The sequence below is a fragment of the Fonsecaea multimorphosa genome (genome assembly GCF_000836435.1).
Source record: "Fonsecaea multimorphosa CBS 102226 unplaced genomic scaffold supercont1.6, whole genome shotgun sequence".
NCBI classification, from domain to species: domain Eukaryota; kingdom Fungi; phylum Ascomycota; class Eurotiomycetes; order Chaetothyriales; family Herpotrichiellaceae; genus Fonsecaea; species Fonsecaea multimorphosa.
The window spans coordinates 779,470-791,542 of record NW_015971640.1 but is presented as its reverse complement, the minus strand read 5'-3'; the positions used below and the strand labels follow the sequence as shown (position 1 = coordinate 791,542).

The following is a 12,073-nucleotide window of genomic DNA, read 5'->3' as shown; positions in this document are numbered from 1 at the left end:
GCGAAATTGGAAGAGTATGCCGTCAGAAGCCTGATCTTTTTTACTACCGAATATTGAGACCCAGCCTGGATATCAGCTCCGGTTTGCGGCCATCATGGCTCGATTACGACAATACCGCCACTTTTCCCGTGCTTTTCAGCACTGTCGAATGCCTGTTCCCACTCCTCCAACTTGAACTTGGCCACAACCTTCGAACCCGGCGGATTGACATCGTCGGCCTCTCTGTGCAGCTTGACGATGCCAGACTCGACAAGGGCGATCAAGCGCTTCACATCCGTGGGTTCGTACATCCACTTGCCCTTGACAGTGATGTCCTTGCGCATCAGCATTCCAAGCGGCAGGGCGACATCATGATTCCCCCCGCCCATCAGACACATCCTGCCACCATGTCTCAAAGCGTGGACACCAGCCTTGAGATGCTTGGAGTCGGCTGCTGCTGGCGGAGAGATATCGAAGAAGAGATCGATGACGCCGCCCAATTCCTTGAGCGCTTTCAAGTCCACCTCCCAGTCTCCTGTGAGAGGGACGGTCTCCACTCTGGCCCTCTTTTCCGGAGCGGTCGTGTTCTTCAGACTGGCGAGGATGTCCTGGTTTCTGCCCATGCAGATGACTCTGCCGGCGCCCAGCTCGAGACACAGGTGCACCGCCGCAGACCCGAACCCACCGGTGGCAGGGCTGACGACGACGGTCTCGCCTGGCTTCAGGTCCGTGCACAAGGGTCCCAGTCCGCCGTAGGCGACCATCATCTTAGTGAGGAACATCAGATCTTCCGGTTGGTAGCCGAGTTGGTTGAAGAGCCTTTGTTCATCCACAGCGAAACAGTTCTCGAGCGGCCAGCGCACGTACTCGGCGTAGGTGCCGTCCCTCCAGGCGTCGCGGAACAGCTTAGTCGCCGTGGGGTTGGGGCCGATGATGGCGCTGAGGAAGGTAGATCCCGCGGCGCGGCCGACGTCGTCGCGCCCGCGGATCGTCACGTCCAGCAGGCACAAGTCCCCGACTTTAAGGGTTGTCGCGTCGGGACCCAGCGCCACCACGCGCGCCAGCGCCGACTCCCCCAGCGTCAGCGGCGTAGGGTACGGGTATTGGCGCACGCCGTTGTAGATGTCCTTGGTGTAGCTGATCACCGAGGCCGTGAGGACGCGCAGCACCGCAGAGCCCGGGGTTGGTTGTGGGGTGGGAACCTGTTGCACCGTCGGGGGCTGGGCGTAGATGTCCTGGCGCAGGGCGCGGTGGGTGGGAGGGATGGCTGAGGACGACATTGTATCGCTGCTGGGTGTACGTACGTATGTATGTGTGTAGGTATAGTGTATGCGCGTGTTCTTCTTGGGGTATCATCCGCCACCTCTTTCTGAGGGGTAGGGGACGAGGGAAGGGCAAGCTTTATACCTTTCCCTCCTTCCTCCTCGTCCTCGTCCTCGGTCTTACCTTTGTCTCCGTCCCTCTATCCCTCCCCTTCTCTGTATGTGTATGTATGTCATCATCACACTCCAATTCCTGCTCTACCCCCCATTTACTGGAAGCTCTATGAATGAATGAATGAATGCAAATTCCCCCGACTCCGACTCATCGCAAGGCACAAGCCTAGCCTCACGCCCTCTTGTCCCGGACATTTGTCCCATTCGTCCCACGGACCAACAGTTGCTGGTATTTCGAGCACAAATAGTTTTGCTAGTAAGTTGGGTTTCGTTGGCTTTCTACTGGTAGCTAGTTAGTTTGCTCGGGTCAATTCATAGACTGATTCGCTGATGGAACAGATAGATAGAGTGTGACTCCGGTAGATGCCCCATGATCCAACTAGATCCAGACCTCCATCCCACATACCACTGCGCCTGATCTCCCTACATACATACGTATCGCACAGACCATCCAGGGCCTGAGGCCCCCCTAGTAGCGACACACACAAGCCCGTTCAAATGCACGAAGACCGCCCGCCCCCGTAAATACAGGCTTAAACACCGGCCGTGGGTCCTAACTCCGAGAATAACAGGATTGGGTGGTATGGAAAAGATCAGACAAAAAGAACCAAAGAGAAAGAAAAGAAAGAGAAAAAAATGTCTTCAAAACCTTTCCGGCTCAGCTAACGACTTTAACACACCTGAATTGTGGTGGTAGAGAACGGATCTATACCCTTTCCGATGGATGCGGTTTAGCGCTGGTGCCCTCGGTTAACACAAGGCAACTAGTATGGAGGGGGATTACTTACTCATCCCCGGGTATTAGTGCGAGCCATCATGTAACCCAGTACCTAGGTACGAGTACCAAGGGATTACCGAATACCAGGCTCGCAGGGACTTGTACTTTGGAGTGGGGGGGCGGGCGGAGCAACTATTCCAGGCCCTACAAGGATAAGGGGACAAGGTTTAGGTACTCGTCTGGAGTAGTTTCCGGAAGCTAAGACGGTCATTGGTGGACAAGGACTTCACATACTCGTATAAGGACATCGGACGTTGAGGGCACCTTAACTCCAGCCAATCAACTAGTGGCCGACTCTAATACTCCACGAATTGGGCGGACGGGGATCGGACGAACTATTTATTCCCCCCTGTCCGCACGGCATACAGTATATGGGCTCACGCGAGCCAGGACCGCACAGCGAGAGTTTCGTCCTTTCGAGCGCCTAACTCCTGCTCACCTGCACCCAGAGATCGATTCAAAATCTTCTCCAGACCAACATCACAACGCATTTGTAATTCCAAAGGCAGCAAACATGTTTGATTGTTAATATTTCTGTTTCTTCCTCGTCAAGCCGTGGGTGCGGCGAGCAAGGGTCTCACGCGAGGACGCACAGGGCAACCACCATGTTGCAAATCAACTTCAGGCTGCGTTAGAAACCCTAGTCCTCGTCCTCGTCCTCGTCCTCGTGTGAATCATGTCCTTATCACCTTCCAGGCCATTCTCTGCCGGCGTCGCCAATCCATCCATCTTCGCAGATAAAGACGAATTCGGTCCCACCGGCAGAGGAATGCTTGTCGTCTTCTTCGGTGCAGGCGTCCCATTGACGCTTCCAGCGTTCAATTTCCTGAGCTTGCGCACCTTTCTGACCCCTCTGTTTTGATGACGAAAGAGCGAACGCAACTTCTCGGCCCCTTCCTTGCTCTCTCCCTCCACCTCGGCGCTGCTGTCTGGTTTGCGATCCTCGTTCGATTCATCCCCTGCTTCATCACCAGAGCCCTTCAATTCCTGTCCATCCTGAAAGGTTGCAAGCTTCTCGGCCCAAGTCACTTCTTTTCCCTTGTGATTCCTCTTCTTCGACGTAGTCTCTAGGTTTGGTTGTGGCCCCCCATCCTCTTCCGAAAACTGCCAAGCTTTCAGCTCAGCATGCAATTGTATCAGCCTGACCTTTGCAGGAACCGCGCCATTTTTATTCTTATTAGTGTTTGTGCGAGTGGCTGCAGCAACAGATTGAGCTTCGTGATTGGCAGCAATAAACTCGGTCCCGCTGAGTCGCTTGAGGGAGATGTTGCTCGGAAGACTGGTGACGGGCTTTTGAAGTCTCGGGAGTCGGGTGATAAGTCGAGAGCTTCGCCGGGGAGAGACGCTCACCTCAGGGTCTTGGGCGGCAGGAAGGTTAGTTGGTTTTTCTTCACTGCCAGTCGTTGGTATGGAGGGATCAGTGACATCCTCAATGTGACAGGACTGCGACTCTTCCACCGATGAATTCTCTGTTTCTGCCGTCTCGTTCGGTTGTACTGTATTCTCCTCGACGCCTCGCTCTTTGGCCGCTTTCCGGGCGCGAGCTCGAGAAAGGAAGTCGTGCAGGTAAGCCGTGTCATCGTCTTCAGGGGGACTGCTACCGGATTCTTCAGCGTTTCGACCGCTTGAGGCAGTTACTGGAGATGATTGTGAATCTTGCTCTCGATCTCCAAAAGAGGTGGCGTCCTCATCCAGGGCCTTCATAGGTGTATTTGACATAAATTGTATCGCTGCAGGCGGAGGCGAAGACGAGGAAGAGACATCCACTGGCTCAATGATCGGTGAAGGAAGTTGAGGCAAGTCCACTGCCTCGAAAGAAGCACTAACACTGTCTAAGACAGTTGAAGGTCCTGTTTCAATACCAACACCTTCATCCTCGATCCAGCTGTCGGCCCCGTCGTGGCTTCCGAGGATCGGTGAAGCAGTGCCGGGTTCTGAGTTCCCACAGTCCTCGTCGTCTTCAATGCGGTCGTCAGCCTCATCGGGAATGTTTTGATCCTGCAGCTCCTCTTCACGGTCAGCGATACCCCCACATTCCACTGCCTTTCGTTTCGGACTAGGTGTCGTCATCTCATCCTCGTCCCATCTGGAGCCAACGTAGGCAACATTTTCTTTCTCCTCCTCTCCGCCAATATGAGCAATCCTCAACCTCTTGACCGGTCGTGTGTTCAATCTCCTGGCCTCCTTCCTCCAGTTCTCCCCGATATTGGTTCCGACGACACCCAGTGGCACGCGTTTCCATATCTTCTGTGCGTCATTGCGCGCTAGAAATGGCGTCGCCGGTCGTCTTTCCCACGCTCTAGGTAGGGATTTGACATGTTGAGGGGTAAAAGTGTAGGGGAGTGGAGGGCTCGAGGAGTTGTTTTCGGCGTCTGGTTCTTGCAGCGGCGTGGAAGACCTAGCGAAGTAGGGTGATTCTCGAGGTGATATCTGATGCGGCGAACCTAGGAAAGGCATCGATGAGTCTTCGCTCAGAGTATGAGGTTGTGGTGGAGTAGTGTCAATGGTCACAGCCGAAGCCATAATGATACGTCGGTCTCCGCTGATTGAGATTGTGCCACAATGCTGATAGCTCAATAAGTGGTCGAGATACTGTACGACAGATGACAAAGCAATACAAGTTCTGGCTCATAGACAATCAATGCAGCGAGCAGCGACGCCTCTCGCGCCGTGCGAGGGTCAAGTTAACTGCGTGTTTGCGTTTGCGCACTGAGTTGTCTTTGCGCGACTGGGATGTTTATGGTGACAAAAAGGGCCTAGCCGCGTCCGGCTCGCTTGTCTCGTCTCTTCCGATGCGACTGTCGAGCATTTCACACACCTAGCTACATATTAACAGTACGAGATACATCCTGTAGAACAAAGGCTCGGAGCAAGTTCAAGAACAATTAATCATGTGTTTTCTGCGCGTTAGCAGCTCGCGTTAGGCTGTATGCCATGACTAAGTCTATGCTTTCATCAAATCATATACACGAACGTAACCCTCGGACCATGTCCACCCATCCAGACACCTCCCTGTAAGCCTGCTCCCACTTTTTCTTCTGTTATTATCACCACAGTCGGCAGCCATAACTGGCCGACTCCCAGAGTCTGTTCGCATAAGCAACATCCCCGACCCAACCTCCGCAAAGTGTCAATCGCTATGCAAAACATGCTCGTGCTGGTGTACAAGGAGATTTTGTGTATACATGACTCATCCAACCTCCCATGTTGTTTCCGCGATATTCCTAGACGCCAATGACATGAAAGGAAAATGTCGTCTCCATGTGCGTATTGTGGTTCCTGAGCCGTGCACAAGAATAATGCTAAGGACAGTCAAGAAAGGAAATGGTTTGAAATGATTAATGCCCACTCGTTTAGTGTTGTTGGTAGTGCATATGTGGCATGAAGTCGGCCGCCTCAGCCATGGGTCCACGTGGGTAAGCTGTAGGTGGTGCACTTTGCGGTGCAATGGTGACGGGGCTGTCATTGACAAAAGTGGTATATTCCCATGTAGGCATGCGTGTAACGGGAGCAGTCATCGGGTGGGCTGGCATACCCATCGTCGCTTGGGTGACTGGAACTCCATTCTGATAGATGTATTGGCCATTCATATCGTAGGCAGGGACGTACTCGGGCATCTGCAACTGCAGCTCGGGTGGTCCGGTCACGACAGGTCCAGGCACGCGCATCTGGACAGCTTGGGGAAGGTATCCCATTTCAGAGTTCAACGGATACCCCGCAGCGGCCATGTATTCGGGATGAGGCGAAGAAGGATATTGATATTCAGACAGACCTTCTCCGCTGTAGATGGAAGAAGCGGGCGTAAGGAGCGGAGCCGCAGTCGAAGAATAGCTTGCAGAGTACTTGGAGATGATCTTCTTCAATGCGGTCGACAAGATCTTCCACGGAAAGACCTTGACGTCCTTCTCAATGTTGCGTGGCTTTGGGTGAGGAAAGCCCATGATAACCTTGAAGAATTCTTCGCTGTCGGATCGGGCCTTGGAGACAGTCAGGGGGCGGAAGCCTTCGAGGTTGCGACGAATGCGGTTCTTCTCCTCAACAGTGAAACGGACCCCGACCAAGGCTTCAAGAAGATAGATGGTGTCGACGGAGGTAACGTAGAACTCGTTCTTCTCTTTCCACCAGATGCAGCTAATGCAAATGCTGCTGGCTTGGCGATCCTGAGGAGCGACTGCTTTGAAGCTCGCCGTAATCGTGCTGCCGGATTGGTCTCGCTCAAATACGACAAGGCGCCGGCGAGCTTCTTTCTCCTCAGTAGTCCAGTCTTGTTTCATGCTGTCCAAGTCACCTTTGAGCTTAAGATTGGCCTTGAGGGTTGACAAGGTATATGGGTTGAAGGTCTGAGTCTGTCCGATGGCAATCGTCGAGCAGGGGGCTGTCGGTGACTGTTGCATGGTGGACGTGCGAAACAGCTTGGGGACTGACGATTTCAAAGGTGAGCTTGTTGTTGGACGTGGGATAGGTGTCATGGGAGCTGCCGGACTCTGCTCGCTCTTGACGGTGGTGAATGAGGGGCTGAACGCAGGGGTATGTGGCGAAGGAGCCGCCAGAGAGACCTGAGATGCAGTTGAAGTTGAATAGTGGTGACCAGAAGGCCTAGGGGACGCGCCATGGCTAACACTTGCAGGCAGGCCAGTGCTGCCGGTTGGGGTCGGCACGAAGGTAGAATAAGGTGATGTTTGACCGCTAAGGTCGTAATAGTCGCCGTTGGGATCCTGGACGTGGACTTGAGCGAGCACTGCTTTCTTCTGAGCTGGGAGATCGTACTCGTCCTCAGACGAAGCCTTGCGTTTGCGGGGGAGAGTATGAACACTCTGAGAGGAGGGGATGCGCTGGTGATGCGCATTGACCACCCTCACATCCCCATCTTTATAGTCTCGACACTCCACGGAAGGGGCTCTGCCATGTACAAAGCTCTTCTCGGAGGCATAGTCGTTTTCAGCCAGATACTGAAACTCGGCTCCCTGGGGGTTTCCAGGTTGGAGAAGAGGGTGATGATCGTACGGAGTTGGGGGGAAACTGCCGTAGTATATCTGATTGTCGATGACAGGAGGTTGAAACTCTGCAAAGTAAGTCAGCGACAAACACATCCCCGTGTATACATGGCGTTGAACATACTCATGAGCCCTGCTTGACCCGGTCCATCATAGCCAGACATGGAGAAGAGCTGACCAGGTTTGGCCTCGAGGCCGTCCTGGAACTGACTTGCAAAATGCTCTCCAAAGACTGCAGGATCATACGAATCGTCGACTATGAATGGAGTACGGAAGTCTGGGATAGACTGAGAGCATGTCAGTATTTGAGTCAGTCCAGGAAGAGAAGCCAACACCAGGATGGTAAAGGGTAAGACAAGGGCAGGGGGGACGCAAAATTGGACTCACCTGAAAGTGGTTGAAAGTTATGGACGCCAGGTTGACGGTATTTTGGGCGAATTTCTTGAAACAAAAAAATCCACTAAGCGAGCGACTGTGTGCTAAACGAGTGTGTGTGAGGCTAAATGATGCCTCGATTCAAAGCGAGTGACGATTGCAAAATGCTATCGAGATTCGAATGTCTGGGAAGTCAATATCGACCTTGTCCAGGGGTACATTCGAAGATGGGGCGAAGAATTTGAAAAGCTGACTTGGGACTCCTGGAGCGCAGGAGTCGGCGGCTGGCTGAGAGCAGCGACCAAGATGAGATGCAGTCTAGGCCAACGTTGCCAGCTTGGGCGATTTGTGATGAGACCGAGAGCTCGTCGTTCCCGAAGAGACTTGGAGATCGGGAAGGTGAGGCAGATTTAATCTTGAGAACAAAGAATTCCAGCCAGGCGGAACGAACTATCAACACAGATCAGCCGAACTATCGCCAGACCAGATGGAAACCCCGTTACCAGGATCTTCCATTGCAAGGGATTCTTACCTCTTTGTCAAAGTAGGGCGAGGAGAGCTGTGGCAAATATCTGTTAAGGTCTCCAAGGGCGCTTTTTACCAGCGGCAAGAAACAACCTGTTGTTGGAGGGTGTCAGTGAGACATTCAAGAATCCAGGGAGAGGAAAGATTGCAAGATAATTTAACACAGGCAAGGACATGATGTGCAAGCAAGGAGTTGTCGTGGGTCTAGTCATATTTGACGACCCCCAAGGGTTCCGAGGGTTGGTAACGAATGATTATGAACCACCACAGTACACTTACCCAGGAGGCTGGATTTCAACTTGAACCAGAGGCAAAGAACCTGAAAGTGGTATTCCCTTTGCACTCTTTCTGGACGGGTCTATCCGTCGAGTTTCCCAGGTAAGTCGTCACCGGACGGGTGGTTGCGCACCGAAAGGGTCGTGGGATGTGAAGTTGTCCACAAATTTCCAGCCCTTTTTTCTCGGTGCACTGCAAGACGCACAAAGAGAAACCACAATCGACAATAAATCGGACACAAGACGAAGTTGAGTAAATATCGACAGTCCTCTTGTTCCACAATCAAGCGAAGGTGGTTTTTCTCTTGCTGCGAAGTTGAGAGGTAGGCGGGTTCGAAGGAATTGGGAAACGGGTCTTATTCTGAGGGGGCGAGGCTTTTCAGCGAACTAGTTCGAAAAACGAAGGACTTGAGCGATTGATGTCCAACGAGGGGATATTCGAAGTCGTGAAAAGCGAGTGTGTGTCTTCAAGTCGAAGTAAACGAAAGTATGGTCTGCGAACAGAGCCAGAAAACTTGGTTGAGCGAAGGTGAGGAGGGATGAAAGGATGATGAAGCAAGTGGAGCGGGAATGGAAAGAAGAGGAGCCGAGGACAAGGAGGGGGGATGAAAAGGCTATATCGGCCTCGACTCAGCAGGAGACGGGCCTAAAGGGTAGAGGCAGTGAAAAGCCGCGAAAGGCGAGGATGGCAAAAAGACGGATCAATCAGGTCACGCAAAAGTGCTCGGCGAGTCGACGGGAGAGGTTTCTGTGCGCGAGTTGAGGCAGGTTCGGTGGCAGTGAGCGACTAGTGGGCTGATGGAGAAGCGCAAGAGGTCAGTGTGGAAAAAACCGATGCAGGGAGTTGTGGTGGAGGTGGTGGGCAGAGGGGCTTACCGGGGGTGAGTGATGGGCAGGTTAGCAGTTGCAGGCAGGTTAGCGCAGGTGGATCTGGAGCCCAGGGCGTGCCAGTGCCAGGTGAGGGTGGATGGAGCAACTGGAGGATGGACACGACGGCACAACTTTCCCCTCCTGCCACTCGTCCGTCCTTTTTCCTCGAGGGATGCGAGGGGACGAGGGAAAAGGAAAGAGAAGAGCGAAAAGGACAGGATTAGCACCAAAAGCGGAGACCAGCCGGAAGAGCGAATGGTGAGTGGCTGACACGACCTAAGGTTTCGATCACGGATCGATGAGCAGCTGGGCAGTGGGCAGCAAGGTCAGGACGGAACACCCATCAGTTCCTTACCATCGCAGGACTCGTACAAGAGCAAAAGAAGCGTGGAGTGATGTGCTGGGTAGCGTCTGCTCATCATTCTCACCCACAAAATCTCATGCCCTTGACCTCAACATCACGTTTCTGTGACAAAGTGAGTTATGAGTTGTGGGTTGAAGTGGCCGTCACGTTGTCGTCACCAGCGCGGGCATCCAGGTCACTGCCACGACCACGGCCACGGCCACAGTCATGGATTTCCAGTTCTTACAGCATGTACGAGATGCTCTACAAAGCTAACCTTTTTTTGTCTGACAGTCACCATACCCAAGTTGTCCAACAAAATGAGACATGAAATGAGGAAAACAGAGGCGGGTATGGCTGGCTGGTTGCTTGCGAGATGCAGGTGCGCAGCAGGCAGCGAGATTCCAAGGATGTGTGTGAGCTGTGTGTGGCCGGCACCTCGCGGCATAGTGGGCATCACTGTGTTTTTTCTTTTGGCCCTTCTACCCTTGATGTACTGATACGTGTGCGTGTGTGTGTACGATGACAAGCTGGAGTCAGGGATCAGGATGGAAAGGAAACAACCAACCGGGCCAAAAGGGAGATCCACCTTGGCCACCCAGAGGGATCACCACCCCGAAGGCAGGGGGAAAAGTCGTGAGCGAGAAAAGCGTGGCAGCCAAAGAACAAGCATCGCCCGAGGTGGATGTGAGGCTTGCACAGCCGCAACGGAATGGGTAAGAAGCCGAAGCAGGAAAGAGAGGGGCAGAAGAGCGAGTAGAAAGGCACTGAAATGGGGAATGCTCCCTGAAGCCTGCAGCAGAGGACGAAAGGATGAGGTCACCCTGTGCCCGCCCTGTGCCCGCCCTGCTGAACTCACCCCGGCCTATCCCTTCCCTATCGCCCAGCCTAAACCCTGAAGAGCTAAGGGGGGCACACTTTGATACCAGTGGTGCGCAGGTCTCCCTAGAGGTCCTGGTTCTCCTAGCCCTAGCCTTGAGCCTGTTGCCCCTACGAGTCCTTGGTACAGTTACTCGCAGGCTGTTAGGAGCCTTTAGGAAGCCCTTGCATGCCTATCCCTGGCCCCTGAGGCCCACATCTCCGCATGAGTTCCCCCCCTGCTAGAGCGCGCTGGTGGTCCACGGCTTCTAAAGATAGAGCACCAACCGCCCAACCGCCCAGCCGACGAGTTCTAGTCCTCTCTTGGCTTCTGCTCGCCTCTGCTGGCCTTTTGCCTCCAGCGGCCAGCGACACGCCCTCTTCCGGCTCGTCAGTCGTAGCATTGAGCCGGTTGCGGTGGTTCTTCTCAGACGTTATGAAGGTGATATTTGGCTACTGGCTGTGGGTTTCCTAGATATCGCTTCTGCTCTGGCAGCTCTGTCCAGCGTTTCACGTTGCGGCAAAACAGCTGGATTGGTAGTAAGTACCGAGCAAGCAGTACCTATGTGCTCCGTCCAGAACACGTCCATGCTACCCAGGACGGGTGACTTTGCCTTCTTCGCGTTGTTTGTTTGGGGTTGCATGAATTGATCCTCGGTGATTGCTTGTACTTGGTCATCATCGTCGACTGGTCAGTGATCACCAGAGCTCAAGGGTTCGCCACTCTGTGAGAACACTGCCACAATCCTCCGGGCTACCTTTCCAGCTCCCCCGAACATTTTATCCTGGGACTGTTGCTCTTTTGTTTCTGTGGTCTTCTATTCTACCGGTTCTTGCCGGCTAATCGCTCTGGAATGGGTCGGTTCAGCTCATGCGAGACCCTTTGATCTGGCCCCTCTCGAAAATTGGATTCCGGATTGTCCAGGGGAAGCACCTCGCTATGCTTGCATGCTGCACACTGCAATGCATATCGCGGTTGCACGGCCACATCTCTTCAGCTGGACTATTCCTTTCTTTCCGACCCTCGACTGCAGCTTAAGCGAGGTTGGAAACAACATCCATGGTCGTGCAACTCCGTGGCCAGTGGGCCCCATAACTGGCAAGCTCACAAGCCAGTGTTCACTATGATACTGACTCGAGTCTGGGGAACTTCGGCCGTTCATCACCGGCGTCGTCTCCAAAGCCCACCAAAATCCTCGTGCAGCAGCCAGGGGCGGATGCGGCGCGGTCAAAACCCGGTACAACTGCACAAGATGCTCTCGTTGCATGACTGGGTGGCAGTACTTCACTGGTACGAGTAGTTAAGGCCTGAGAACTTGGGACTGCGCGACGGTCAGGGAATCTAGGAGACACCCCATTTTGGGTGCCATTGCTGCGACTGTTTGCTCGGCCAGCCTTGCTCGTACAATACCAACTTTCTGACATCTGCTCACCCTCCTGCCGGTCCATGCCGGATCGAGACTCCACCCACAGCTTGCGAAGCCTTGGGAGAATGTTCCTGCTCCATTGTGGGCGTTGAAAGAGGCAAGACCCCACTTGTCACGTTGCGTTAGTGAGTGACCGTTGAGATTGTCAACCGCGTCGTGGACCCGTTCTACAAGAGGCCTGAACAGGTCGGCCAGTCTCTCTACGAAGTACTG

The 12,073-nt window shown here is 53.7% G+C and overlaps 3 protein-coding genes across 3 annotated transcripts; all 3 read right to left on the bottom strand.

The window, feature by feature from the left end:
• Positions 1 to 92: 92 nt before the first annotated feature.
• On the bottom strand, positions 93 to 1,259 carry Z520_04028 (uncharacterized protein; the record flags this gene model as incomplete). Its single annotated transcript, XM_016774538.1, has 1 exon — positions 93 to 1,259. One exon carries the CDS (start codon positions 1,257 to 1,259, stop codon positions 93 to 95), a length of 1,167 nt encoding a protein of 388 aa, XP_016634465.1.
• A 1,555-nt stretch (positions 1,260 to 2,814) lies between these two features.
• Positions 2,815 to 4,716, bottom strand: Z520_04027 (uncharacterized protein; the record flags this gene model as incomplete). The annotated part of the gene is made up of 1 exon (XM_016774537.1): positions 2,815 to 4,716. The coding sequence occupies one exon, from the start codon at positions 4,714 to 4,716 to the stop codon at positions 2,815 to 2,817; it is 1,902 nt and encodes a 633-aa protein (XP_016634464.1).
• An 830-nt stretch (positions 4,717 to 5,546) lies between these two features.
• Positions 5,547 to 7,283, bottom strand: Z520_04026 (uncharacterized protein; the record flags this gene model as incomplete). The annotated part of the gene is made up of 1 exon (XM_016774536.1): positions 5,547 to 7,283. One exon carries the CDS (start codon positions 7,281 to 7,283, stop codon positions 5,547 to 5,549), a length of 1,737 nt encoding a protein of 578 aa, XP_016634463.1.
• Between the last annotated feature and the right edge of the window lie 4,790 nt (positions 7,284 to 12,073).